Below are 26,800 nucleotides of genomic sequence, written 5' to 3'. Positions count from 1 at the left end.
GCACCGATCCTGTCCCGGTTGCCCCTCTTCCAGGCCAGCTCTCTGCTGTAGCCAGGAATTGCAGTGGAGGATGGCCCAAGTCCTTGGGCCCTGCACCCCATGGGAGACCAGGAGAAGCACCTGGCTCCTGCCATCGGATCAGCGCGGTGCGCCGGCCGCAGCGCGCCTACCGTGGCGGCCATTGGAGGGTGAACCAACGGCAAAAAGGAAGACCTTTCTCTCTGTCTCTCTCTCTCTCACTGTCCACTCTGTCAAAAAAAATTAAAAAAAAAATAAATAAAATAAAAAAAATATCTCAATATATGTCTTTTGAATACTTTGTGCTTGTTAGAATATTCTTTTATACTCTGTAACAGTTTTGTGTATGGAATTCTTTTCCTTTAAAACTGAGACTTCGGGGCCAGTGCTGTAAAGTAGCAGGTAAGCAGTGGCCTGTAGTGCCAGTATCCCATATAGGTGCCAGTTGGAGTCCCAGCCGCTCCACTTCCCATCAGCTAGCTCTCTGCTAATGCGCCTGGGAAAGCAGCAGAAGATGGCCCAAGTCCTTGGGCCCTTGAACCCACATGGGAGACTTAGAAGTGCCTGGCTTCTGGCTGCAGCCTGACATAGCCCTGGCCACTGCAACCATTTGGGGAGTGAACCAGTAGATGAAGATATGTCTCTCCTTCTCTCTCGGTAAGTCTGTTTTTCAAATAAGTAAATAAATCTAAAACTGAGCCTTCAGAGGAACAAAATGCTGAATGTCTTAATATGTGCTTTTACTGAAAGCTACTTCAGATTTACTTACTTTCGAACGGGTTTTGGTGTTCCATGTTCAATCACCCTAAAACAATGGAGAATAAAAACATGAAAACAAAATGGTGATCAAAAGATCTATACTGAAGATAATCAAAACTGAGTTTCACTCCAGTGGCTTGATAAACAATTTTCTTGGATACTATGATTATTTAATATAAAATAAATTGAAGAAAATTTCAGTACCTAGCTAATGCTACTAACAAGTACTGGTTCTTTCTCAAAACGTAACATAAGGAGAGAAAAGTGCTATAAAGTATAATAACAGTATATAATTTAAAAAACATGGGTGGATGTTGCAGCACTAAGTTAAATCACCTCTTGGGATGCCTGCATCCCATACTGCAGTGCCTGGGATTGAGTCCACCTCCACTTTTTTAATATTTTATTCATTTATTTGAGAGGCAGAGTTACAGACAAGAGAGAAGGAGAGGGAGAGAAAGGCATTCCATTCACTGGCTCGTTCCCCAGATGGTCACAATGACCAGAGCTGGGCTGATCCAAAGCCAGGAGCCAGCAGCTTCTTCTCGGTCTCCCATGAGGGTGCAGGGGCCCAAACACTTGGGCCGATGTCTTCTACTGCTTTCCCAGGCCATAGTCGAGAGCTAGCTCAGAAGAGGAGGAGCCAGGACTAGAATCAGGACTCATATGAGATGCCTGCCCCGCAGGTGGAGGATTAACCTACTGTGCCACAGTGCTGGTCCCCCACCTCTACTTCTAATCAAGGTTCTTGCTAATGTGCCTGGGAGGCAGCAAATGACTGTACAAGTACTTGGGTTCCTGCCACCCATGTTAGAAATCCAGATGCAGTTCCTGGCTCCTGACTTCAGCCTGGTCCAGCCCTGGCCATTGCAAGCATTTGAGAAATGAACTAGCAGATGGAAGATCTCCCTTTCTGCATTTCTCTCTCTCTCTCTGTGTCACTCTTTTGACAAAATAAATAAAACTTAAAACAAAAACAAAAACATTGGGTAATGCCCTAAACCTCTCAAAGGTATCACTGAATTACCTTTCTACTTCACACTCCTCCTCCTGCACTTGGTCTAATGGAGGAGGAGGAAAATCAGAGGCAGTGTTGGGAGTACGAGGTGTACCATCCAAGGAGTCTCCAGGTGCTGGCGTTTCTCCTACCGGCTTTGATCCTGAAAAGTCACACAATTCAAGAATGTTAAATCTTGAGAAGATCACTGATTACAAAAAAAGTTAATTCCCAGAAAAGCTTCAACCTCATCTAAAGCCACATTCTTATTTAAATAATTACAGGTTAGATAGAACCAAAAATTTCAACATATAAAAAGTTAAAATGCACTAAAAAACAGGAAAATTATTTTTAAAGTAGCATCTTAAAAGTAAATATAAAACATGGCAATAATCTCAAAATTTCAAAAGAGCTTATGATAAGGAACAACCTTCTCCTCCATTACTCTTTTCTACCTCCAATATTAACTCTTTTTCATGTTTTCAAACTTCAGTTATTATGTGGTCCAACTCTGGAGCAGCTGTTGCATGGGTCAATATCATAACCATCAGGCTAGAACCACCTTTGGCCAGTCACCTGGATGCTTTGTGTCTCCAGAGCTTCCGGGATCCCACACATTTATTTCCTTTCTTTCTCTCTCTCTTTCTCTCGTCTCTTTCTTCCCCCCCTTGCTTGCTTCCTCTCTTCTCTTCTCTTCTCTTCTCTTCTCTTCTCTTCTCTTCTCTTCTCTTCTCTTCTCTTCTCTTCTCTTCTCTCTCCCTCCCTCCCTCCCTCCCTCTGCCTCTCCACAGCTCTGCCTTTCAAATAAATAATCTTGTTTATTTTTTAAAGATTTTATTTATTTTATTTGAGAGGTAGAGTTACAGACAGTGAGAGAGAGAGACAGAGAGAAAGGGCTTCCTTCCATTGGTTCACTCCCCAAATTGCTGCAATGGCTGGAGCTGCGCCAATCTGAAGCCAGGAGCCAGGCACTTCTTCCCAGTCTCCCACGTGGGTGCAGGGGCCCAAGGACTTGGACCACCTTCTACTGCTTTCCCAGGCCATAGCAGAGAGTTAGATTGGAAGTGGAGCAGCCAGGAATGGCGCTCTTACAGGATGCTGGTGCTGCAGGTGGAGAATTAACCTAATGCGCCACGGTGCCTGCCCCAAATAAATCTTTTTAACAAATAAATTATGACAAACCATTAAGGAACCAATATTACTAAAAAACAAAAAAAGTAGCATTCTAAATCAAAATCATTTTCTTTCAGAAAGTCGATGGCACTGTTCTTTTACATTCAAGTACCTAGTGTTATGAAAAATGTGATATGGCACAATCCCCATTTTTTTCTCTTGAAAGTTTTTAGGATTAATCTGTAGTAGACAAATTTCAAGTGTATTTTAGATAGACTTTTGAAAATCATTCATTATGGCTGGTTCTCAGTGAGCCCATTCTATTTGAAAATGTTATGTTTTGCTCAACTCTAAACCCTTCTATTGTTTCTATACCTCTCCTTCAATTTCCTCAGTTGACTTTTTGTGAGAGACACATGCTGGACCTCGGGATTGTCTTTCTATATAATTCTTTTCTCTCCAATTTCATTTCCTGATAAATGTTCTGAAATATTTCCTTATCTTGGACATTTTTCTTTTAAATATTAGCAATTGTGGTGATATGAAAATATGTCCACAAAGTTTCTAATATTCCTTCCTGCCAGAGTACAGCCTAATTTCTCTCTCCTTGAGTGTGGGCCAGATGTAGTGACTTGGTTTTAACCTGCAGAAATGAGTGTGAACCCTGCAGAGACTAAGTCATAGAACACATCAAGGGGTGGGTATTTGGCCTAGTGGTCAGAATGCCACTCGAGATGCCTGTAGCTCACAAAGCAGTATCTGGCTGTGACCCTTGGCTCTGGCTCCTAAATCCAGCTTCCCGCTAATATGGACCCTGGGAGGCAGGATATGGTAACTGGGTCCCTGTCACCTACATGGGAGACCTGGATTGAGTTTCTGGCTCCTGGCTTTCCCAGCTGTTGTAAGCATTTGGGAGCAGGTAGAAGCTCCTTCTGCCTTTTTGCCTTTCAAGTGAAAATAAGAAAGATATTGACACTTCCTTCTTGCTCTCTTCTGGATCATTCTGGGGAATCTCTGCTATAATATCTTATTTGCTGCTAACATACCCTCTTCTTCTAACTCCTTTCTCTTTATGATTTTTGTTTATTTCTTATCAATTATGCTTTTATTTAATGAGTCATGGGAGCCCTAAGATACCAATGCATATAACTGAATCTGACATCATCGGAATTCCATTATTTAACCCAATCCCCAGACTTTTCCCCAGTGTCACCCCTACTTCCTTCTTAAATAAAAACCTGCTGATCCTGATGGCCACCTCTTCTACTACAGGTCTCTCAAATAGAAGTTGATAGTTCTGCCAGACACTGTACACTTCAAGGTAAAGATTGATGCCCTTCTTATTTCTCAATATGACTTTCAGTCCATTTTTTGTACTTTTTCTCAAAAAATACTTTTCTACTGAGGCGCTCACTCTCTGAATGTTATCATATGTTCTCTTTATTCACACAAATCATCCAACAACACTAAGCCTTTGGCTGCAGGCTATATAGTTTTCCTCTCCATGCTAAAAATCATATTAGGTGGTCTCAAAATCATGTAATTTAAGCTGTTCCAAATCCTGGCTCATTTGCTTCCTGACTGCTTTCATTCCTAGTTCTCTCCTTTTTGCTGCCTTAGTGACCATTCTGATAATCTCACCCTTTGTGGTCACCAGACCTTGAACCACCTCCAGAACCAGTGATGGAGACAAATGTCCCCAGATAGCCCTTGGCAGAAAAAGGTTCCCAACCTCTCATAGACAATCTCTCCTGCAAATTCAACTTCTTTCAGCTGGCTTCCTATTAGCGATTAGACAAAACAAAACCTATAGAGCCTCAGATTTTTTAAAAGTCTTCTTTAGAACCCCTACATCTGCTCTAGCTACTAACCAGCCTGTTAGTGTTTCTTTACCTCTTAATTGGATTTTGCACAATTTGAGTTTTTTGTCTGTGTGAATATCTACCCCATGAAACTAAGCTGCATAGGGCAAACATCTGTGTATAGTTACTTCATGCTAACATCTGTGACAAAGCTAGTGCTCAGTAAATATTTTTTTGAAATATCAAACTAGAAATCATTACTCAGCATAGACTGTCACTGGTAGTAGAATATTAAAATCTTAAAACTAAATTAAGCCAGGATATGTCTTGATTAAAATGATCCACCAGGCTGTTTAGATTTCAGTTGGTGTGCTTGTTAACTCCGATAGCAAATTAAGGTGAACTGCAGTATGAACTTACCCATCTCATTCTCTTTTCCTCCTTCCTGGGAAAGAGCAGCCCCTGAAGCCACAGAGGACACAGAACTGGCAGGTGCATATCCAACATCTGATCCTTCATTTGCTAACCCACTCTGGCGCAACTTAGTAGAGTCCTGAGGTTCAGGACTCACAGATAAGGGTGTGGATAAGTGCTTAGGGTGGCGCAGCTTCTGCAGTTCCATGGCTCTGCCAACTGAACAGAAAGCAATGGTTAATAAACTGCTGCAAAACAGAAAACAAGAAGATGATGTAAAAGAATTTGGAAAATTTCTAGACATAGTGGGAACCCCAAAATAGAAAAATGAAATATTATACAGTGCAAAGAATAGGCAAAGGAAAGGATAGAGGGAAGGACAGGAGTAGGTAGAAGAGTAAGGTAAGGAGGTGGAACGGATGAAGAGGGAAGAACAAGGCAGAAGATATGGGTAAGAGGGAGGAGGCAGGGGAGAAGGAGGTTCAAGAGAAAAGGAGATGTGGAGAGAAACAGTGGGCCAGGGGAGGAAATGATGAGAGACACAGAAATTTATGGAGCTATATTCATCTGTAGGCATGGAAACCAAGCCTTTATCTTTGCAAGCTCTTAGCAACAAGCCATATCCCATTTCTTCCCCAACACTCAAAACTTCATCACGATAAATGCTTCAGAGAACACCCAGACTAATCCCTGTCCTGCTCACTGTCCTTGTTCACATCAATCATCAACCTCCAAAGGACTGTACAGCCTTTCCACCGCTGATCTAACTCCATCTCCTGACCATCTGCTATACCCCCTGGGAACTTATGAAACCCTCCAGCACCCCAAACACCTCTCTGAAGAGTTCCTTCACTTTCTCAGTGTTTCTCAACAAGCAGTACCACTGGCACAGAATTCCTTGCTGTATGGGTATTCAGTGTCACAGCACTACACTCCCCTCCCATCCTGACCACACCGGCATTTTCACACGTGGCCCTGCCTGAGATGAGAACTACCACATGGCCTAGTCACCCTCCCGACAGTGCACCATCCCTACTTCTCCTGCGGCATCTGTCTGTAGTGGGCTGACCTCTCTCCACTGGGTCTGGGAGGTGAAAGGAGATCAGAAAATAAAGCACAATGGAGAGATGGAGAAATTGTAGAAGAATGGAGACAGTAACATATGGATAAAGAGATTAAACCACATATGGTAGACAGAACAATGCATACTGTGTCTTTTTCGCAACAAACAGAACTTGAGTGCAAACAAAATCAGAAGAGGTGAGTTATGTGTGGAATTTACATCTGATAGAATAGTGCCAGTAAAGAGAAAATGCTTATGGCAAACATGGGTGGAATTCAATTCAGAAACAACACTGAGTGGAAACCAGAACAGTACAAGTTCAGAGAACTCATCTGAAGGACATCTTTCTTCAGCAATTCATTCTAGCCAAATGACCCTCTGGTGTAAAGATGGCACAGAACAGTGGGACACAGGACTTCAAACTGCAACCTACTTGCACTGTTGTCGTGGCGACTCGGTCTCCTTGGAGGTCCCAGGATACTGGGGAAGCCTCTTCGCTTCCCTTTTTCTTCGCCTTCTCTGTCTTTCTTCATGCTTTGCTGGAGTTGAAGTACAACAAAAGAAGATAAGATACATCTGGCAAAGAGTGCCTTTGCTGCTTTCAATCATAGAGGTGTGATTCTAATGGCCAGTTGAAATGAATTGGTTAAAAATATATGAAGGTGTGTGCATGTGTGTGCGCGCATACATGCACACACACATGCACACACAGAGCACTTTCATTAAAGGCTGGCATATAGTACTACGTTGTGTCCACCTCAAGTTCAAGCCATCTTTTCAAACCCTTAGAAGATAACAATTTTGGAATATAAAAGATCAGTTCTAGAACACATTTACCAGGAAGTTGGTCTAAATCATTCATTCATCCATTCAAATTCATAATGTACAAAGGCACTGTGCTAATAGCTGAATACTGAAGAACCATGCCCTCACAGAGTTTTACAATACTGCAAATGTTAAACAAAAACACAAATAATCACATACTATAACAGGCACAGTTAAAAACAACAACAACAACAACAACTAGGTATTAGGGCCAGCATTGTGGCATAATAGGCTAAGCCTCCGCCTGCCATGCTGGCATCCCATATGGGCACCAGTTCATATCCAGGCTGGTCCTCTTTAGATCCAGCTCTCTGCTGATGGCCTAGGAAAGTAGTGGATGATGGCCCAAGTGTTTGGGCCCCTGCACCCACGTGGGAGACCTAGAGGAAGCTCCTGGCTCCTGGCCAGGCCCCAGCCGTTGCAGCCATTTGGGGAGTCAATCAGCAGATGGAAGATGTTTCTCTCTGTCTCTCCCTCTGTCTGTCTGTAACTCTCTCTCTCAAAATAAATAAATAAATAATCTTTAAAAAAAATGTACTAGGCACTAATAGTTGGCAATGGCAGTATGTAAACTGATATCTTCATTTTTCACATTGTCTGCTGACAAGCATACACGCCTGGACTTCTCTCCAGATTTTGAGTTTCTTGAGATCAGGAACTATATCTTGTAACTTTTAGTATGCTGAGCACTGATTGGCTGATTAATTAAATTCTAAGGAGAAAACACGGCAGCCACATCTAAAGAAGCACCTAGACGTGAACACAGTTATTATTCCAGGCTTACCTTGATTTTCGGAAGGAATCCAATCCGACCCCGCTTGTGCTCTAAATTTCGAGGTTCTTTCACTTTTACCCCCAAATGCTTCATGTACATGAGAATAACATATTGCATTGTGGAACTGTAGGAGAAAAGTAAACAGATAGAAAGAGGTAAAATAGTACTTCTGTAAGGGTAAGTCAGCAGAATAAAACTTCAAATGATTTGCAAAACCCCAATATTGGAATTTTTGAAATTAATCAAGCAGAAAAATCTTAAAAATCTATTCATTGCACACAGAAAAGGATTTTACCCTGGATTCTAGAATACTAGTTTAATAAAACAGAGGCCACCAGAGGGAGACCACAGTCTATATTTGTAAGTTAAAAGAAATAAATTACAATTTAGAGTTGATGGGAAAAAACAGGCTCTTTTTTCTTAAAATTCTGGAAAAAAATTTTTATTACCTCTTTTCTTCTTCTACAGCCTGAGCAGTCATCCTAAAAATACAAACATTTACATATGAAATATTAAGTTTTAACAAGAGTTATTAAATGCATTCAACTGAAACAGAATAAAATAGACAAAATGCTTTTGGTTTTAGGTGACTCTAAGTCTCCATCACCCAGAATAAAAGATCAAAAGAACCCTAGTTCTCAAAGGAACTGCATCTTCTCACACTCTTATCTCCTATACATGCTTTGTAACAAATACTTCCAAAGCCTGTGAATTGAAACTAATGAAAACATTCACCTGTTTTATCAATGATTAGAAATTTTAGCTATTTATTTACCAACACCCAGAAAAAGAAACACAAGAACTTTATCTAAAATATCACAAATTCCAGAGTATCAATTATTATTACAATATAAACAGCCACAAGCATACAAACCATCAGCCTTTTAAAATCTGTTCAAAGGGTCCTTTAAGCATATTTAGCATCTCAGCAAATAAGGCATTTCCACATATACTTCTATTACTTACAACACTTCTTCAATTTTGGCAACAATTTGTTCTGCACATGCCCGCTCCTTCTCCAAAATGATGCGGTCCTTGTCTCGCTCTGCATCAAGCTTAGTCAGTTCACTTTCAGCCAACGTCAGTCCCATGCTACGCTTCTGCCTAAAGGGAATAAAATAAACTTTCTGAGGTGGCTGAGAGAAAAACTATCTCGCTCTGGAGATGTCCCATCAGTCTCCCCAGCTATGCATTTCTAGGAACAGGTAAAATGTCAGTTTTCTAATTATGGGCCCATGTGACCTAGGGTATCAGAAGAAAAGCATTCCAGAGACAATCACCCACAGAACACTTCTCTTCAAGGATCACAGTCAGGACACAGCACTGAGCTCAAATCCTTGAAGTATACAGACGGGAATATGGGCTCTCAGTTACAGTCTTTCGGACTCTAGGTGGTCATTATGTGTAAACAACAGGGATAAGACTATAGGATTTGTCTTGTGCTAAGGTGAGTATTTGATATGTAACCTTTTCCTACACCAAAAATTAATCCAGAATGATGACATTGGGTTTTATTTACCACCAAGCTTACCGAAAATCTTCCAAGTGCCTCTGAACTTCTGGGTGGACTCTTTCTTGCATAGTCTGGATATAGTGGCGATGCAGATCCTCAGGTATAAGCTCTGGTCGTCTCTTTTCTGCATGAAAGAAGGGAATTATTTGATATGACAGTATGTTCTAGGTAACCTATGACTGGTGACATTTCAATTCTACATGGTACAAATTTACTTGGAGTACACAAAAAACTTTAGTGCGTGTCACATATTTCATCTCAGAATTTAGTTTCATTTACCCTAGATGTAGTATAGACTCTCCTCCTGCTGCCATTCAGGTGATCAACTAGTCATCATGTGACAGATAAACTGAGCTACATACCTACAGAGATGCAATTCTCTAAGACATTGATGCTCCAAACTTACCTAGATCCACAGATATTTCATCAGGAACCGAAACTTTCAGATGCTAAAACAAAATGCAAACAAGAGGTGAAACAGCACTAAAGACTTTCCAAGATATACACAAGCATTCACATAAAGTAGAGGGATATGATTTAAATATTCTTACGAACATATCTATGTACAAACTCAAGTATTAATCTAAATTCCACAGTTCTGGAATGTTCTTCCATATAAAGTTGAAAATAAGCCCTTTTTCCAAGCACCAATCTTTAAATATATATATTTGTTTGAAAAGCAGGGTGACAGAGAGAAAGAGATCCTTCTGCTGATTTACTCCCCAAATGGCTGCAATAGTTAGGGCTGGGCCAGTCTGAAGCCAGGAGTCTGAATTCCAACTGGAACTCCCATGTGGGTGGCAGGAGCCCAAGCACTTGGCTGTCTTCCATTGGTTTCCCAGGTACATTACCAGGGAGCTGGATTGTAACTGGAGCAGCCAGGATCAAACCAGCACTCTGATACTACATCATAACCAGCAGCTCAACCTGCTGTGCCATGATGCCAAACCCAAAATCAACTTTCTTAAAAAAAATTATGTATCTGAAAGTCAGAGTTACAGAGAGAGGAAGACATAGAGACAGAGATTTTCTATCCACTGGTTCACTCCCTAAATGGCCACAAGGGCTGAAGCAGGGCCAAGCCAAAACCAGGAGCTTCTTTTGGGTCTCCCATGTAGCACCTGGGTCATCTGCTGCTTTCTCAGGTGCATTAATGTGGAGCTGGATTGGAAGTGGAACAACTGGGACACAAACTGGCACCCATATGGGATGCCAGTGTCGCAGGTGGTGGCTTTACCAGTTATGCCACAACACTGGCCTCAAAATCAACTTTCTTATACTTTTGAGCACAAGTATATAAACTACTTATAAAAGTTCATTTGTGGAGCCAGTGCTATGGCATAGTGGGTAAAGCCACCGCCTGCAGTGCTGGCTTCCCACATGGGCACCAGTTGGAAGCTGCTCCACTTCCGATCCAGCTCCCTGCTAATGTGCCTGGGAAAGCAGCCGAAGATGGTCCAAGTCCTTGGGCCCCTGTACTCACATGGCAGACTCAGAGGAAACTCTTGACTCCTGGTTTCAGATTGGCCCAGCTCCGGCCATTACAGCCCATTTGGGGAGTGAATCAGTGGATGGAAGATCTCTCTCTCTTTCTCTCTCTGGCTCTGCCTCTCTAACTGCCTTTCAAATAAAATGAATCTTTTTAAAAAAAATTCATTCGTGCATGTCAGTATTATATGAAAGAAATATGACATGCAGCATAAAAGAACAATTAGCAAATTAATCAATGAGAATTCTCCTTAACACTTAATGGTGATATACATATAGAGATCATGACTAACAAAACATGAAGTTTTTACTTAGCTTGGAGCTCTCTTAAGAAATGTAAAATTCAAACATGTTTGAATATACTATCAATTCATCATGAACATAAATTATCTTAATAAAAATCATGTGTAATATTCTAGACAATGGTAGTGCAATCAGATCCCTAATTCAGTCAACAAATATTTGAGTAACCACTCTGTGCCAGAAATTATTCAATGCTGGCAACACAACAGTGAACAAACGGAAGTAAAATACCAGTCCTGGGAGCTTATTGAATTAAGAATACAGGATCAGGAATATAAGGAAAAATAAATAACATATAAGCTCTACAGACGAAAATAACACAGAAGTGGTAACAGAAAGTAAAGGGGGTGGGACTTTAAGTGGGTTGGTCAGAGAATGCCTCATTGATTAGATAACTGTATTTAGCAATGTGAAAGGATGTAGGCAATTTCATAAAGGAATACAAAGAAAATAGGGCAGAAGCTGAAGGGAGAAGCCAAAATGTTTGTGCATGTTTATTTCAAGGTAGAAGAAATAACAATCTTTGCATGCTAATGTGAATGATTCAGCAGAAAAACAAAACAAAACAAAACAAAACAAAACTGATGATATGGGAAGGTAACTGCCAGAGTAAGGTATCTGAGTAAGTATGAAGATAACACAGTCTTATGTAAATGGAGGCAGAGTTGTTGTTGGACAAAGGATGGAAACTCCCCCCATGGCATCAAAGGAAATGGCAGAGACATGGCATGAAGAGGGTAGGTGATGTTTCTGGTAGAAGCTCTCCTCTCTGTACCTCAAATGTCTCAGAGAAACAGCAAGATCATCATCTGAGGAAAGGTTAGGAGAGGAAGGGAGGGAGGTTTTATGAGAAAGCATGTATGAAGCAGGAACTTAGGAGAACTATCACCATGAAAGGACTAGGTCTTGCAGCCTGATTACCAGGAGGCATTAAGGGCAAACTGCAAGCTCCCCAAGGCAAGGCTAATAATAAAACGTACTAGTTTAAAAACCTTGTTAGCATTTCTACTAGCAAATAAAACACCATTATCATTTATGTCAGTGTGAGATCTTTTCCATCACTTTTTAAATTTATGCCTCTAACTTTCAAAGTAAGCACTCATAATTCAATTATGCAAGTATCAGCCCTTAGATATATATATAATATATATCCTATATATTTATGATAAAAATATATATGCATATATATGCTCATTTTATTTAAGATTTATTTTATTTATTTGAAAGGCAGAGTTACAGAGAGGGGAGACAGAGTTAGAGAGATTTTCTATCTGCTAGCTCATTCCCCAAATGGCTGCAATGGCCAGGGCTGGGCCAGGCTGAAGCCAGGATCCAAAAGCTTCATCTGGGTCTCCCATGTGGGTGCAGGAACTCAAGCACCTGGGCCATCTTTCACTGCTTTCTCAGGCACATTAGCAAGGAGCTGAATCAGAATTGGAGCAGCAGCATTACAGGTGTCAACTTAACCTGTTATATCACAATGCTGGCCCATATATTCTCTTTTCCATTCCTTCATTCTAATTCTGTACATGTAAAATCCCAAATATACATATATACATTTACATATATCTTAAAACCCACTGTTTTCATATGCCTAAAACTAACATAGAAATGATAAAAAGTCAAGAATAATCAATAATTGAGATACAGCACAGATGTCCATAAACAAGAGAGTGAAGACTGGAAGCAGGAAGACGGTGATTCAATGCACTAAAGCAAAGACCATCATTGACTTGGCAACTTACTGCAGACCGGTCCAGGAAGAACTGATGGAACTCCAGGAAGACGCGACGAGTTTCCTTGGAACTGGTCTGTTTGTACAAGTCTGAATAGAGGTAACAGAGCTGTAGTGCAGAAACAAGTGGAAAAGACAGAGTGAGAAATCGAAAGACATAATTTGCTACATCCTCATTATCTAGAAATATCTGGAACAGATAAGTCAACATCAACAATGCAGTTATCACCATGTAATCAAGTCTTTAAAAATAAACTAGTAACATGTTATGTTTCTTTTATAGCTATCCCTTTATGTTTGGAAAGCTGAAAGAAGTATGTTTACTCCTCTTGTAGATAGGAAACATTGTATGGTACATGAATCAGAATAAGAACTCTGAACCAGCTAAATTGTAAAATATATTACCAATGTTGCAGGGTCAAACTGTGAAACTACATGGTGTAAAAAAACAGCCAAGTGAGCAGGGCGAGATTTCAGCAGTTCAATGCTCTGGAAACAGCTGCACTGCCCATTAATCTAGAGGAAGAAATAATTACGTATCAAAAACTCCAATACACAAATACAAAACGCAGTGTATGCTCAACTGAACATAGTTATCAAATCTTCACTTTTATCTTCTTACATCAAATTAAGTATCCTAAAAATTTCACTAAGATGTATTAGTAACAAAGGCTATGGAAACTCTTCCTCTGAAAATCAATCTTCTCTTGGAACAGGTTAGAAGATGGATCATCTTGGGAGAATGGAATTTAGGAGATGATTATCAAGGCTCAGATGTCTACCAATCAGTCTTTTTTAAAATTTATTTATTATTATTATTATTATTTTTGACAGGCAGAGTGGATAGTGAGAGAAAGAGAGACAGAGAGAAAGGTCTTCCTTTTTGCCGTTGGTTCACCCTCCAATGGCCACTGCGGCCGGCACATCGCGCTGATCCGAAGCCAGGAGCCTGGTGCTTCTCCTGGTCTCCCATGCAGGTGCAGGGCCCAAGCACTTGGGCCATCCTCCACTGCCTTCCCGGGCCATAGCAGAGAGCTGGCCTGGAAGAGGGGCAAATGGGATAGAATCCAGCGCCCCAACCAGGACTAGAACCCAGTGTGCTGGCGCCGCAAGGCGGAGGATTAGCCTGTTGAGCCACGGCGCCGGCCACCAGTCTTAGAAAAACAGTCTCAACATTTCCTAAACTATGGAAGGCTTTATGACCAACAACAAAATAACTGCTTTTCTTTTTCTTTTGGGCTTATCACAGAGATGGCAATGGAAAGTTCAGCTATATGATTTTCAGTGAGAAAACTCATAGAATATTTGTATAATCCCTAAATATACTTAACATAGAAAACAGTAACTTGGGGCCAGGACTGTGGTGCAGCCAGTTAAGCTGCCACCTGTGATGCCAGGACCCCAAATGAGCAGTGGTTTGAGTCCCAGCTGCTCCACTTTCAATCCAGTTCCAAGGTAAAGCACTTGGGAAAGCAGTGGAAGATGCTGCCACCCACATGGATGACCCGGATGAAGCTCCTGGCCCTGGCTTGGTCCAGCCCCAGCAGTCGCTGCAGCCATTTGGGGAGTGAATCAACATACAGAAGATTTTCTCTCTCTCTCTTTCTCTATCTCACTCTAACTTAACTCTAACTCTTTCAAATACATAGATCTTTAAAAAATGAAAATAGTAAATTGACATCACAATTTCCATATAATTTCCCATTGAAATCTTTAATTTAAATTAGAGAAGAAAGTTGTATCTAACAAGTAATGCCATTTGACATAGTATATGCCAGAAATAGTCACTTCCCAAAGCATTGTAAAGGCCACCACTACCACACTGTCTAAACCAGGCAAAGACACTACAAAAAGCACAACCCAACATCTCCCGTGAACACTGATACAAAATTCTTCAGAAAAATAATAGCAAATTAAATTCAACAACGTATAAAAGGGATAATACATCAAGACCAACTGGAATTCCAGGAATGCAAGATTAGTTCAACATTCTAATACCAATGTAATTTATCATATTAAGAGACTAAGAAAAGTCATATGATCATCTCATCCATTGAAAAAAATTCAACATGTAGTCATGATAAAAATCTCTTAGTGAACTAGAAATATTCTTTAACCCAATGATCCTTAGAATAATAAAGAACATATGCAAAAATCCAAGAAATAACATTATACTTAATGAACAGTGAATGGTTTATCCCTAAAGTCAGGAATAAAGCAAGGATGCCTCTCTTGCCATTCCCAATTCAACCTCACACTGGTAGTCCTACCTAGTACAAAAAGAAACAGAAGATAAACAGATCAGGAATAAGAAAATAAAAACTGTCTCTCTTCATAGACAACATTGCTGTCTATGTAGAAAATTCCAAGTGTTATTTTTTAAAACTCCTTAAAATAAATAGACTTAGCAAGATCACATAACAAGGATAAGAATCAAGCTAAGCATATTCTTCTATGATCAATGAACAATTGTGGTTTGAAATAATTTAAAAGCTACTCTTTTCAATAACAGCTCTCTCACCCAAATTAACTATTTAGGTGTAATCAATGAACCTAACTTTTACTGGCTTTAAAAGAAAAATTTTTTCTATTGGTCAAAGCTAAAATAAGCTATTAACTCAAGGGGCAATTCAAATCCTCACAAATGTTCATTCTTTACAATAAATCAGAAATCTCAGAAAATCAGTAATTTATTTAGGAAAAAAAATGTCCTCACCTGTTCATGTTCAGTTCCAAAATCGTCATCTTCTGCTCCAATAATATGAGGTGTTATGCGGGTTGAGGGACTCCCAATAAGTGACTGAGTGTCCTGGCAGGATTCAAAGAAAAGGAACAGAAAATTACCTGGTGGTCAAAGCCAGAGGAAGAATAAAGCCAAACCATCAAAAAGACATGATTCCCTTAAACATGGAATTTCTTTTTTTCCCCAACTTTTATTTAATAAATATAAATTTCCAAAGTACAACTTTTGGATTATAGCGGTTCTTCCCCCATAAGCACCCTCCCACCCGCAACCATCCCATCTCCTGCTCCCACTCCCATCCCATTCTTCATCAAGATTCATTTTCAATGATCTTTATATACAGAAGATCAACTTAGTATATACTAAGTAAAGATTTCAACAGATTGCACCCCCACAGACACACAAAGTATAGAGTACTGTTTGAGTAGTAGTTTTACTGTTAATTCGCATAGTACAACACATTAAGGACAGAGATTCTACATGGGGAGTAGGTGCACAGTGACTCCTGTTGTTTATTTAACAATTGACACTCTTGTTTATGGCATCAGTAATCACCCGAGGCTCTTGTCATGAGCTGCCAAGGCTATGGAAGCCTCTTGAGTTCATAAACTTCGACCTTATTTAGACAAGGCCATAATCAAAGTGGAAGTTCTCTCCTCCCTTCAGAGAAAGTTACCTCCTTCTTTGATGGCCCGTTCTTTCCACTGGGATCTCACTCACAGAAATCTTTCATTTAGGTCATTTTTCTTGCCACAGTGTCTTGGCTTTCCATGCCTGCAAAACTCTCATGGGCTTTTTAGCCAGATCCGAATGCCTTAAAGGCTGATTTGAGGCCAGAGTACTTTTTAGGACATCTGCCATTCTATGAGTCTGCTGTGTATCCCGCTTCCCATAAACATGGGATTTCTTTCTGCTTATTTTCAAAGTAATGGTTCTCAAATTTTCAAAGCCATGAAACACTTCAGCAGAGAAAACAATCCAAACATTATCAACTATTTCTTGGAGGTGGGGGAATCCTTCCTCTGGAAATAGTAAATATTCTTTGCTCACCATACCCTTGATTATCTGATTCTAATCATTTTCTATATACATGTCATTAACTCATACAAACCTAGACTTTGTTACAGAAAAAGATAAAGTTGGCTTGCATAGGTAAACATTTTTAAAAAGTGGATGAAAACAGTAGAAAAGGAAAAATGAGAGCAATGACAGGACAAAGGTACCTTTGTTATCTTACTACAGAGGTTAATGCTTCTGAGAAGTACTAATCAAAGATTTCCACTAATGACAGACAACTGAAAGCTGTCACAGAACTCTATTTTTGCATTTTTAATTAATTTTCCTAAGTGCATAATGTGGGTTTCTCAATTTTGACACTGTTGGCACTTGGGCCACACAATTCTTTGTTGGGAGTCACCCTGTACAGTGTGAGATCTTTTGCAGCACCCTAATCTCTACCGACTAGATGACAATAGCAGCCTCCCAGTCATGACAATAGAAACTGTTTCTAGACATTGACAAATGATTATATCCCATGTGATATCTCATCCATTTTGTCAACTCATAAAATTCAATTCTGGGGGCTGGTGCTGGTGCGGGTTTAAGCCCTGGCCTGAAGCGCCAGCATCCCATGTGTGTGCTGGTTCTAGTCCTGGCTGCTTCTCTTCCAATCCAGCTCTCTGCTATGGCCTGGGAAAGCAGTAGAAGATGGCCCAAGTCCTTGGGCCCCTGCACCCACATGGGAGACCCAGAAGAAGCTCCTGGCTCCTGGCTTCGGATTGGCACAGCTCTGGCCATTGTGGCCATCTGGGGAATGAACCAGTGGATGGAAGATCTCCCTTTGTCTCTACCTCTCTCTGTAACTCTTCTTTCAAATAAATAAAATAAATTTTAAAAAATTAGATTCAGTACAAAAATAGCAATATAGGGGGATGAATGTATAATTTAATAAATGAGATGTATGAAGACCATGAATATTAAAATCAAAGGTCACACAGGATTACAAGAAATAAAAAATTTGGAAGACAGGAATTTGGCTTAATCTGACGGCCACTGAACAGCAGTATCTAAAATTCAGCAAAGTAGGAAGAAGCTATAATGGCTTGGGAGTCATTTGCGTAGTGCGGTTGAAACTATAGAAACAGAACCACAAGTTATAAACTAGGTAAATAATAAAATATATCTGGGGGCTGCTGTTGTGGTATAACAGGTTAAATTGCCACCTGTGATGCCGGCCACCCCATATGGGTGCTATTTAGAGTCCTGGCTGCTCCACTTCCAATCCAGTCCCCTACTAATGTTCCTGAGAAAGCAGTGGGAAGATGGCTCGGGTCCTTGGACCCCGGCACCCATGTGGAAGACATGGAAGAAGGTCCTGGCTCCTAGTTCCAGCCTAGCCCTGCCCTGGCTATTGTGAGCATTTAGAGATTGAACCAACAGATAATAGATTGTGTGTCTGTGTATGTGTGTGTGTGTACATGTCTCTGACTCCAAATAAATAAATTAATCTTTAAAATATATATATATGTAATTTTTCTTCCTTAAGTATGCCAAAACACCAGGTATCCATTGCCTAAATTATACTGTCTTTACTAATCTTTTATTTTCTTTATTCACAGGACTTTAATAACTTTTTTTAAAAAAGGAAATCAGGTGAAAGAACAGAAATTTGTTTAGAGCACTACTCTTACAATTATTGATCTTATAACTGATTCAATGTCTCTGATTTTTCAATAGTCCTTATGGTAGTAATAGTCAATATATCACAAAATGCTGTTAAATATTTTGCTATAAAACTTTAAACGAATCTAATTTTAAAACAGAATGTTAGAAGCACTCAATTAAGAAAATGTAAGATCCAGCAATTGCACATCTAGGAATAGAATCCAGAGAAGAACTGAAAAACTGAAAAACAAGAACTGAAAACAGAGCAGCAGTATTTACAGTAGACTTCAGGTAGAAGCAACCCAAGCGACCATTGACAGATGAGTATATGAACAAAATGCGGTATACATCATAACAATATTATTCAGTCTTAAAAAAGAAAGGAAATTCTGACACATACAACTTAGATGTACCTTAAAGGCATGCCAAATTAAATAAGCCAGTCACAAAAGGAGAAATATTATATAATTTCATTTAAATAAATACCTAAAGTAGTCAAAAATTGCAAAATTTCAATGGGCTGGAGAGAAGAAAGAAACATGGACTTAGTGTTTAATGGTATCAAGTTTCAGCTGAGAAAAAATTCTGGAGATGGGTGGATGTGATAGTGTGCGATCATAGGAATATACTTAATAATGACACTGTACCTTTCAAAATGGTCAAAACAGCAAACTTTGTTATGCATGTTTTACCACAACAAAATTGTGCTGAGCAACCTAGAAATGCTAAGTAATCAGGCAATATCTCACCATTTATTAATATCTTCATTAAGTTCCTTCTATAAATTTTAATTGTTTTCTTAAAGAGTTAAATACACAAACCTAAGATCTGGTTTTTTTTTTTTTTTTTTTTTTTTTTTTTTACAGGCAGAGTGGACAGTGAGAGAGAGAGACAGAGAGAAAGGTCTTCCTTTTGCCATTGGTTCACTATCCAATGGCCGCCGTGCTTCTGCCGGCGCACTGCGCTGATCTAAAGGCAGGAGCCAGGTGCTTCTCCTGGTCTCCCATGCAGGTGCAGGGCCCAAGCACTTGGGCCATCCTCCACTGCACTCCCTGGCCATAGCAGAGAGCTGGCCTGGAAGAGGGGCAACCGGGACAGAATCTGGCACCCCGACCCGGACTAGAACCCGGTGTGCTGGCACCGCAAGGCGGAGGATTAGCCTATTGAGCCACAGCGCCGGCCCTAAGATCTGTCTTAAGGAGAAGAAAAGCTAAAGACAAAACTATCATGGATGTCATACTCACACTGTCCTGAATTGCTTCATTTTTCTCTGGGTTTTCCTCTAAAGAAATCCTCTCTTTCAGGCCACTCTTGGGACTCTAATGAGAAAAGAAGAAAGAAAAAAAAAAAAAGATTTTCAGTTCATTTCAATAAGCTCATTGAAAGGAGAAAAGGAAAAGTAAGCTAAATTTCACATTGTATCTAAAACTACGAAGTATTTTTCATGTAATACCTGACTCTACTACTTTTTTCCTAGCTTTCTCAAGGCTCTTATGCTATTAGATTTTCAGTTTTGTGTTGACAAACATACTACCAACAAACAGTTTCACCTAATCTTCAGGCCTGGGAGTTACTTTTCTATCAAGTAACTCTAATTCAATATATTACATATCTCAAAATCTCAAACTTAATATGTCAAAACAAACTATCTTTATTCATATGCTCCAATCCCTGCCTTTCTAAACTACCCATTGTAAGTTATGAGTATTTTGTCCTATTAATATGAAAGGAATTAAAATTGTATTTTTCTGTCACTATCTCCCATGAAAGCTGCTAAACGGACCTTCATAAAATTTATATGACATGTTTGGGACGACTTAATATAAAATATACTACAGGACGTGCAGAAAATTCACTTTTGGGGGATGAGGAATTCCCTAGAGCAATGAGCCATTCTAACAGAGCAACTGAAAATGATGAACAAGAGGCTGGTATAGGAAAGGAACATGTCTTCTGTGAACACACCACAATATCACAGGTCAGAGAAAATAGCAGTTTTCAATGAATGATTCATCTTGAATAAATGAATGATCTAGGTTTTAGATAAGAGATATAAAAGATAAAACTAGAAGAAGCCTGTCACAAAAAACCAAGGAAGCCTTCTAACACTGGAGAGTTATGTCAAAAGCGTAGGAGACAAAACATGAGGCTCCCATTGACCAAAAATGGCTAACTCATGTTAGAATGGGAGTTCAAATATTACACACACACACACACACACACACCCCTTTCATGAGTCACTCTTGGGTTTGTTAAGGTAGCTACTTTTCTGAAAAGGAGAAGATTCTTTTCAGATTCCTCCTTGCAGAAAGTCAAACAGAAGTTTTTATCCTTCAGCACCTGTATAAGCTATATGTTAGAGTTACCTAATAGCTATCAAGGGAAATTTTTTTATAAAACAATTCCTTCTAATAAACACAACAAGAGTGACAAAATTGTAACACCATCCTTTGAAACTCACAATTAAATAATGCATGCAGGCATTTTGATTATCAATGGCACACAAAAACATTACATGAAAGATTGAAGGGGCAGGCATTGCAGCTTGGACACCCACATCTTAGAGTGCCAGTTCAAGCCTTGGATGCTCTGCTTCTGATCCAGCTTCCTGCTCATGCATCCTGAGGAGCAGCAGATGATGTCTCAAGTGCTAAGGCTACTGCCACCCACGTGGGACAGGAGATGGAATTCCAAGCTCTTAGCTTTGGCCTGGCCCAGCCCTGGCTGCTGCAGGCATCTGAGGAGTGAACCGGTGAATGGAAGCTGTGCTTTCTTTCTCCCTGCCTCTCTCTGCCTTCAAGTACATGAATATAAAATTAATAAACATTAAACAACATAGACTGATAAGAGAATTTACAATGAGGAAATCACACTGACATCACCGTAAACAAACCACAATAAGAAATCCAGACCTCTTGGTGTGAAGTAACAAGATGTATGTAGCACTATCTATGAATTCCTGCCAAACAACCATCAAACCTTAATCTAATCAAGAATCTAGATCTAACTATCAGTTTTCAGGAAATATGGATAGAGCAACAGGTTATACAACACCATGAAAATAAATTACAAAGTAGTTGGTTTACTGGCTAAATGACTCAATTTCTTTAACAAAACATAAAGAAAAAAAAAAAGAAACAGGAGAACTACTAAAAATTACAGAGATGAGGCCAATGCTGTGGCATGCTAGGTTAAGCCTCCACCTGCAGCACTGGCATCCCATATGGGCACCAGTATGAGCTTCAGCTGCTCTACTTCTGATCCAACTCTCTGCTAATGGCCTGGGAAAGCAGCAGCAGATGACCCAACTGCTCCTATGTGGGAGACTCAGAAGAAACTCCTGGTTCCTGACTTCAGAAGGGCCCAGCTCTGGCCGTGTGGCCATCTGGGGAGTGAACGACTGGATGGAAGTGCTCTCTCTCTGTCTCTTCCTCTCTCTTTCTGTAACTTCACCTCTCAAATAAATAAATCTTTTAAAAAACATCAGAGATGTAAAATGGTTTAACAAAAGGCAATATGAAGATCTTGAATAGATTCTGATTCAAATAAATTGTAAAAATATCACTGTACAACAATTCAAAGTGTATGTTAACAAAATATTAATTCTTTTTCATATGTTTACTTTCAATACGTTTAAAAGGCAGAGAGAGAGAAAGAGAGAAAGAATGCCAGTTCATCTGCTGGCTTGCTCTCCAATGCTAGGGCTAGGCCAGGATGAAGCCAAAAGACCAGAACTCCATTTGGGTCTTCCAAGTGGGTAGCAGGGACTTAAGTACTTAAGCCATCACCTGCTGCCTCCCACAATGTACCTTAACAGGAATCTAGAATTGGAAGCAGAGCCAGGACTCCCAGGCTGTCTGATCTAGGATGTGGGGGCTCCAAGCAGTATCTTAATGACTGTACCAGATGTTCACCCCAGAAAAATATTAACTCTTAAGGTTCGATAATGACATTATAGCTATATTTTGACAACATTTTTCTCTCTCTTAGTGAAATAATGCTTTGAATTTACTTTGCATCTATTTACATTTTATGGAGGGTATGAAAAATAGAAGATATGGACAAAGTAAGTGAACATGTGTTGATACCTGCTGAGGCTGGATTATCAGGAACATGAGAGAGATCATTTGCTACACTATCTGCTTCTGAACATGCTGGAGAAATTTCCAACTTTTTAAAAATAGCCATAAAATGAAAATCGGAGAAGCAGATGCTCTGAATGTTAGGTGACTTGTGATCAAGTTACTTCTAAGAACTGGTATGCGAGCATTCTTTAAACTTTCTCCAAGGAGGGTTAAGCATGTGATTATAAAGAAAACTGAAAGAATATTGTTGTAAAAATTAAAAAAAAAATAAAGGAGAAAGAGAGAAGATGGGAGTGTTTTTTACCAAATTAAACTTATCTTGCAATCCCATTTTCCCATACAATTTTTGAAGTACCCTTGTGTGTTTATGTGTGTGTGTGTGTGTGTGTACACAAAATTTCTATAGATTTATATAATATTCGCAAGAAACTGAAAAGAAAAGTAACATCAGACCCCTCTTTGCAGGTGCAGAAAAGAAGGACCATGAAGGTAGGCGATTTCTTCAAGGTATATGGCTGACCAATAGAAAAGTTGTGATTCAAACTCAAGTCATCAGATTTAAAATTCAACCCACTATTCAAATGGGCCTGTGATTTCTGAGGAAGCCTTCCTAAATAAGTGGGCTTTCAAAGTCACTGACATCTGGCCCTTGAATCTCTGAAGCTTTTATTTTTTTAAAAGATTTTATTTATTGAGAGGTAGAGTTACATACAGAGAGAGGGAGAGACAGAGAGAAAGGTCTTCTATCTGCAATGGCCACAACAGCAGGAACTGAGCTTAACTGAAGCCAGGAGTCAGAAGATTCTTCCAGGTCTCTCACGGCATGCAGTGGCCCAAGAAACAGCTAGGGCTGGGCCAGGCCGAAGCCAGGAGACAGGAGCTTCTTCCAGGTCTCCCATGTGGATGCAGGGGCCTAAGGACTTGGGCCATCCTCCACTGCTTTCCCAGGCCATGGCAGAGAGCTGGATCAGAAGAGGAGCAGCCAAGACTTGAACCAGCACCCATACAGGATGCCAGCACCGCAGACAGAGGAGGATTAGCCCACTAAGCCACAGTGCTGGCCCCTGTTAAAGAGAATTTAAAAGAATATCTCTAAAGCATTAGAGACCACCTCTGGCAGAAAGTACATACTCAGTAAGTGGGGTAGGTAAATGAATAAACTTTAAAAAAAAAGTATCAGCCATTCAACGTATAGTTGTCAAGCAGTCTTCTTTTCTGATAGATCTCCCTTTTTCTCTAATTCATTCTCCACATTATCCTATTTCTGATGGTGCCTTTATTTTTTTTTTTAAGATTTATTTATTTTGAAAGTTAAAGAGTTACAGAGGAGAGAGGGAGAAACAGAAAGAGAACTTCCATCTGTAGGTTCTCTGGGACAGGCAAAAGCCAGGAGCCAGAAGCTTCTTCTGGGTCTCCCACGTGGGTGTCTGGGGTCCAAGGACTTGGGCTGTATTCCAGTGCTTTTCTCAGGGCAGCATTAGGGAGCTAGATGGGAAGTGCGGCAGCCAGGACTTGAACAGGAGCCCCCAGTGCCTCTCTTCTGCTACAAGATTAAGACTACTCATTTGTTTTGCTGCTCATTCAGATGCTTACTACATATCAATTACATGCCAGTCTTAATTCATTGGAATGCCTACTTCTATACCCACCAATTCATTCCTTATTTTTAAAAGTTGTATTCTACTATAACACTTCTCTAACTACAATGTACATTCAAATTTCTCATCTATATTCCTGTTCTGAATTTTTATGCTTTGGAAATATCAAGTAGGATAAAAGAATCCCTGGGCTCTCAGGGGAACTTCCCACCTGACAGTAGAAACAAGCCATGAACCTGACAGAGGAAGCAGAACCTAATCAAAAAGAATGAGAAAAATTCCCAAAAGTAGCACTGTTAGATCAAGCTGAAGCCCTCTATAATCTGTACTCAAGACTGTTTCAAAAATAATCAGTAGCCATTTCATCCATAATCCTAATTCATTAGGATGTCCTAAAATTTTAATGGTTTTCCCAAAATGCTATGTTTTCACATCCCAGTGCCCTTGTTCATATTTGGAGTACAAATACTTTGGGGTTGGACAGAGATAAATTACTTACTGCATGGGTAAATAAGCAGTATGAAATTTGGGCAAGTTGGTTAAATCCTTTTGGCATCAATATTTTCTTCTGTAAAATTACAATAACAATAGTCCTAGTTCATAAGGCCTTTTAGAGAATTAACTAAGTCAAGGACTATAAAACACTTATCACAGTATGGTATGTGTGCCTGGTATATGGTAGCTATTTAAAAATTTTTTTTTCAAGTTAAAATTGAAATTTTCCATTAAAACCTTTAGCCAAGCCAATCATAAGACTCCTTTAAGGACTTCATTTGAAAAAAAAAAAAAAAAATCCTCAAAGTTTCCTTGCATGAGAAAGTGAGTCACTCGGCCTGAGCCTCAAAAGATAGCTGGAATGATGGCTTAAACTGTAGCTTTCAATTTTTCATTTTAAAACACAACCTTCAATAAGAAAGAAATTTCATATTGTTAACCAACATGTACTGTGTATATACAACAAGAGTCACAAGAAGTAACACTTCTTCCACATGCAAAGCATCTTTATTTTCTATTCTACTCTCTAAAAAAGAATTCTAGTCACAACCCATCAAATTGATTTCATGACCCACAGTTCCAAAAACACTGGCTTTATCTATTTTGCTCATCACTTTGAAAGAGGGTGACCTATTTTTAAATCATTATTCTTATCATTGCGTAAATTTTAAAACTACTAAGTAACACTAAAGTCAGCTTTTAAATTTTCATATTACTATGATACTGCACCATATTCAACTTAAAATATGTTATTAACATCACCTTATCCATGTTCATCGGGCAGTTCCTGGACGAATCAAGGAAATGCTGTTACTAAACCTAGGCTATTAACTGAAGTCTAGCTAACAGGACTGGAGCTTTTCCTCTTTGTAATGGCAAAGTGCCTCATGATTCAAGACTGAGTCACTCTGACCACAAATGGAATATTGACATGCTCTGAAAGATATCAACAGTCGGCCTCTCGGTTCAGTAAGAAAGCACTGGCATTATTAACTCCTCTACCCACAAGCAGACGCTGGGAAATTCCATCCCCACAAAACAAACCTTTGGCAATGGATGTTGAAAGGAAAAAGTAACCTCTGAAATTAAAAAGCTTAAACACAACAGTATCCAGAATTTCTGCTAATCAAATTGCTATACTGAAGACTAGGACGAGGGCCAGCACTGTGACACAGTAGGCTGGGCTGCTGCTGAGACACCAGCATCCCATATGAGTGCCAGTTCGCGTCCCAGCTACTCCACTCCAGCTCCCGGCTAATGTGCCTACAAAGACAGCAGAAGATGGCCCAGGTACTTGGGCCCTTGCCACCCAAATGGGAGACTCAAGGAAGCTCCCGGCTTATGGATTTGGCCTGGCCTAGTCTCAGCCTTTGTGGCCATCTGAGGAGTGAACCAGAGGATGGAAGATATCTCTCTCTCTCCTCCCTCCCTACCCCCCGCCCCTATCCATTAACTCTGTTTTTCAAATAAATAAATAAATCTTTTTAAAAATATTTATTTAGGCCAGCACTGTGGCTCACTAGGCTAATCCTCCGCCTGCGGCACCGGCACTCCAGATTCTCTCCTGGTTGCTCCTCTTCCAGTCCAGCTTTCTGCTGTGGCCCGGGAAGGCAGTGGAGGATGGCCCAAGCGCTTGGGCCCTGCACCCGCATGGGAGACCAGGAGGAAAGTGCCTAGCTCCTGGCTTCAGATCAGTGCAGTGCACCAGCCGTGGCAGCCATTTATGGGATGAACCAACGGGAAGAAGACCTTTCTCTCTGTCTCTCTCTCTCTCACTGTCTAACTCTGCCTCTAACTCTGCCTGTCAAAAAAAAAAATTATTTATTTGAAAGGCAGAATTAAAGAGGCAGAAGTAGAGAGAGAGAGGTCTTCCATCCGCTGCTTCACTCCCCAATTGGCCGCAATGGCTGGAGCTGTGTCAACCCAAGCCAAGAACTTCTTCTGGGTCTCCCACGTGAGTGCAAGGGCCCAAGGATTTGGGCCAACTTCTACTGCTTTCCCAGGCCATAGCAGAGAGCTGGATCAGAAGTGGAGCACCCAGGACTCAAACCGGTGCCCATATGGGATGCCAGCACTGCAGGTGGCAGCTTTACCCACTATGCCACAGTGCCAGCCCCCATAAATAAATCTTATTTTAAAACATACTGGGATGGTAAACAGTGAGCAATAAGACACCTCTAAAGCATGTAACTTCAAATTATGAAAAGGGCTGTAAGAAATAATCCAAGAAGAAAACGATTTAACATATTTAACGCTTACGTCTGTGTTGTCACTACTCGGCCGAGAAGTATCTCCGCTGCTGCAATCAGTCTTGCTCAGTCCATCTCCAGGATCTACCTCTGCATCACTGACTGTCAGGGCATCACCTAGAAGTCTGGAGGGTGTAACTAGGGCTCCATCCTAAAAGAGA

The 26,800-nt window shown here is 40.2% G+C and overlaps 1 protein-coding gene across 5 annotated transcripts in view; it reads right to left on the bottom strand.

The window, feature by feature from the left end:
- The window catches only part of ARHGEF12 (Rho guanine nucleotide exchange factor 12), a 166,880-nt gene that overhangs the window by 30,823 nt on the left and 109,257 nt on the right, over window positions 1-26,800 (bottom strand). For 4 of the 5 annotated variants that reach the window (XM_062197207.1, XM_062197210.1, XM_062197206.1 and 1 more), the window contains 14 exons: window positions 26,650-26,790; window positions 19,457-19,531; window positions 15,522-15,614; window positions 13,211-13,321; window positions 12,816-12,914; window positions 9,686-9,728; window positions 9,298-9,403; window positions 8,733-8,870; window positions 8,216-8,248; window positions 7,776-7,890; window positions 6,600-6,705; window positions 5,110-5,322; window positions 1,805-1,937; window positions 788-823 (listed from right to left, as the gene is read on the bottom strand). In XM_062197207.1, coding sequence (XP_062053191.1) covers window positions 788-823; window positions 1,805-1,937; window positions 5,110-5,322; window positions 6,600-6,705; window positions 7,776-7,890; window positions 8,216-8,248; window positions 8,733-8,870; window positions 9,298-9,403; window positions 9,686-9,728; window positions 12,816-12,914; window positions 13,211-13,321; window positions 15,522-15,614; window positions 19,457-19,531; window positions 26,650-26,790 — 1,442 coding nt within the window. The remainder of the gene's footprint in view (window positions 1-787; window positions 824-1,804; window positions 1,938-5,109; window positions 5,323-6,599; window positions 6,706-7,775; window positions 7,891-8,215; window positions 8,249-8,732; window positions 8,871-9,297; window positions 9,404-9,685; window positions 9,729-12,815; window positions 12,915-13,210; window positions 13,322-15,521; window positions 15,615-19,456; window positions 19,532-26,649; window positions 26,791-26,800) is intronic. The other variant, XM_062197208.1, reaches the window with a different exon arrangement.

This window comes from Lepus europaeus, chromosome 7 (genome assembly GCF_033115175.1).
Source record: "Lepus europaeus isolate LE1 chromosome 7, mLepTim1.pri, whole genome shotgun sequence".
Lineage (NCBI taxonomy): Eukaryota > Metazoa > Chordata > Mammalia > Lagomorpha > Leporidae > Lepus > Lepus europaeus.
This window is presented reverse-complemented; position numbering and strand designations above follow the sequence as displayed.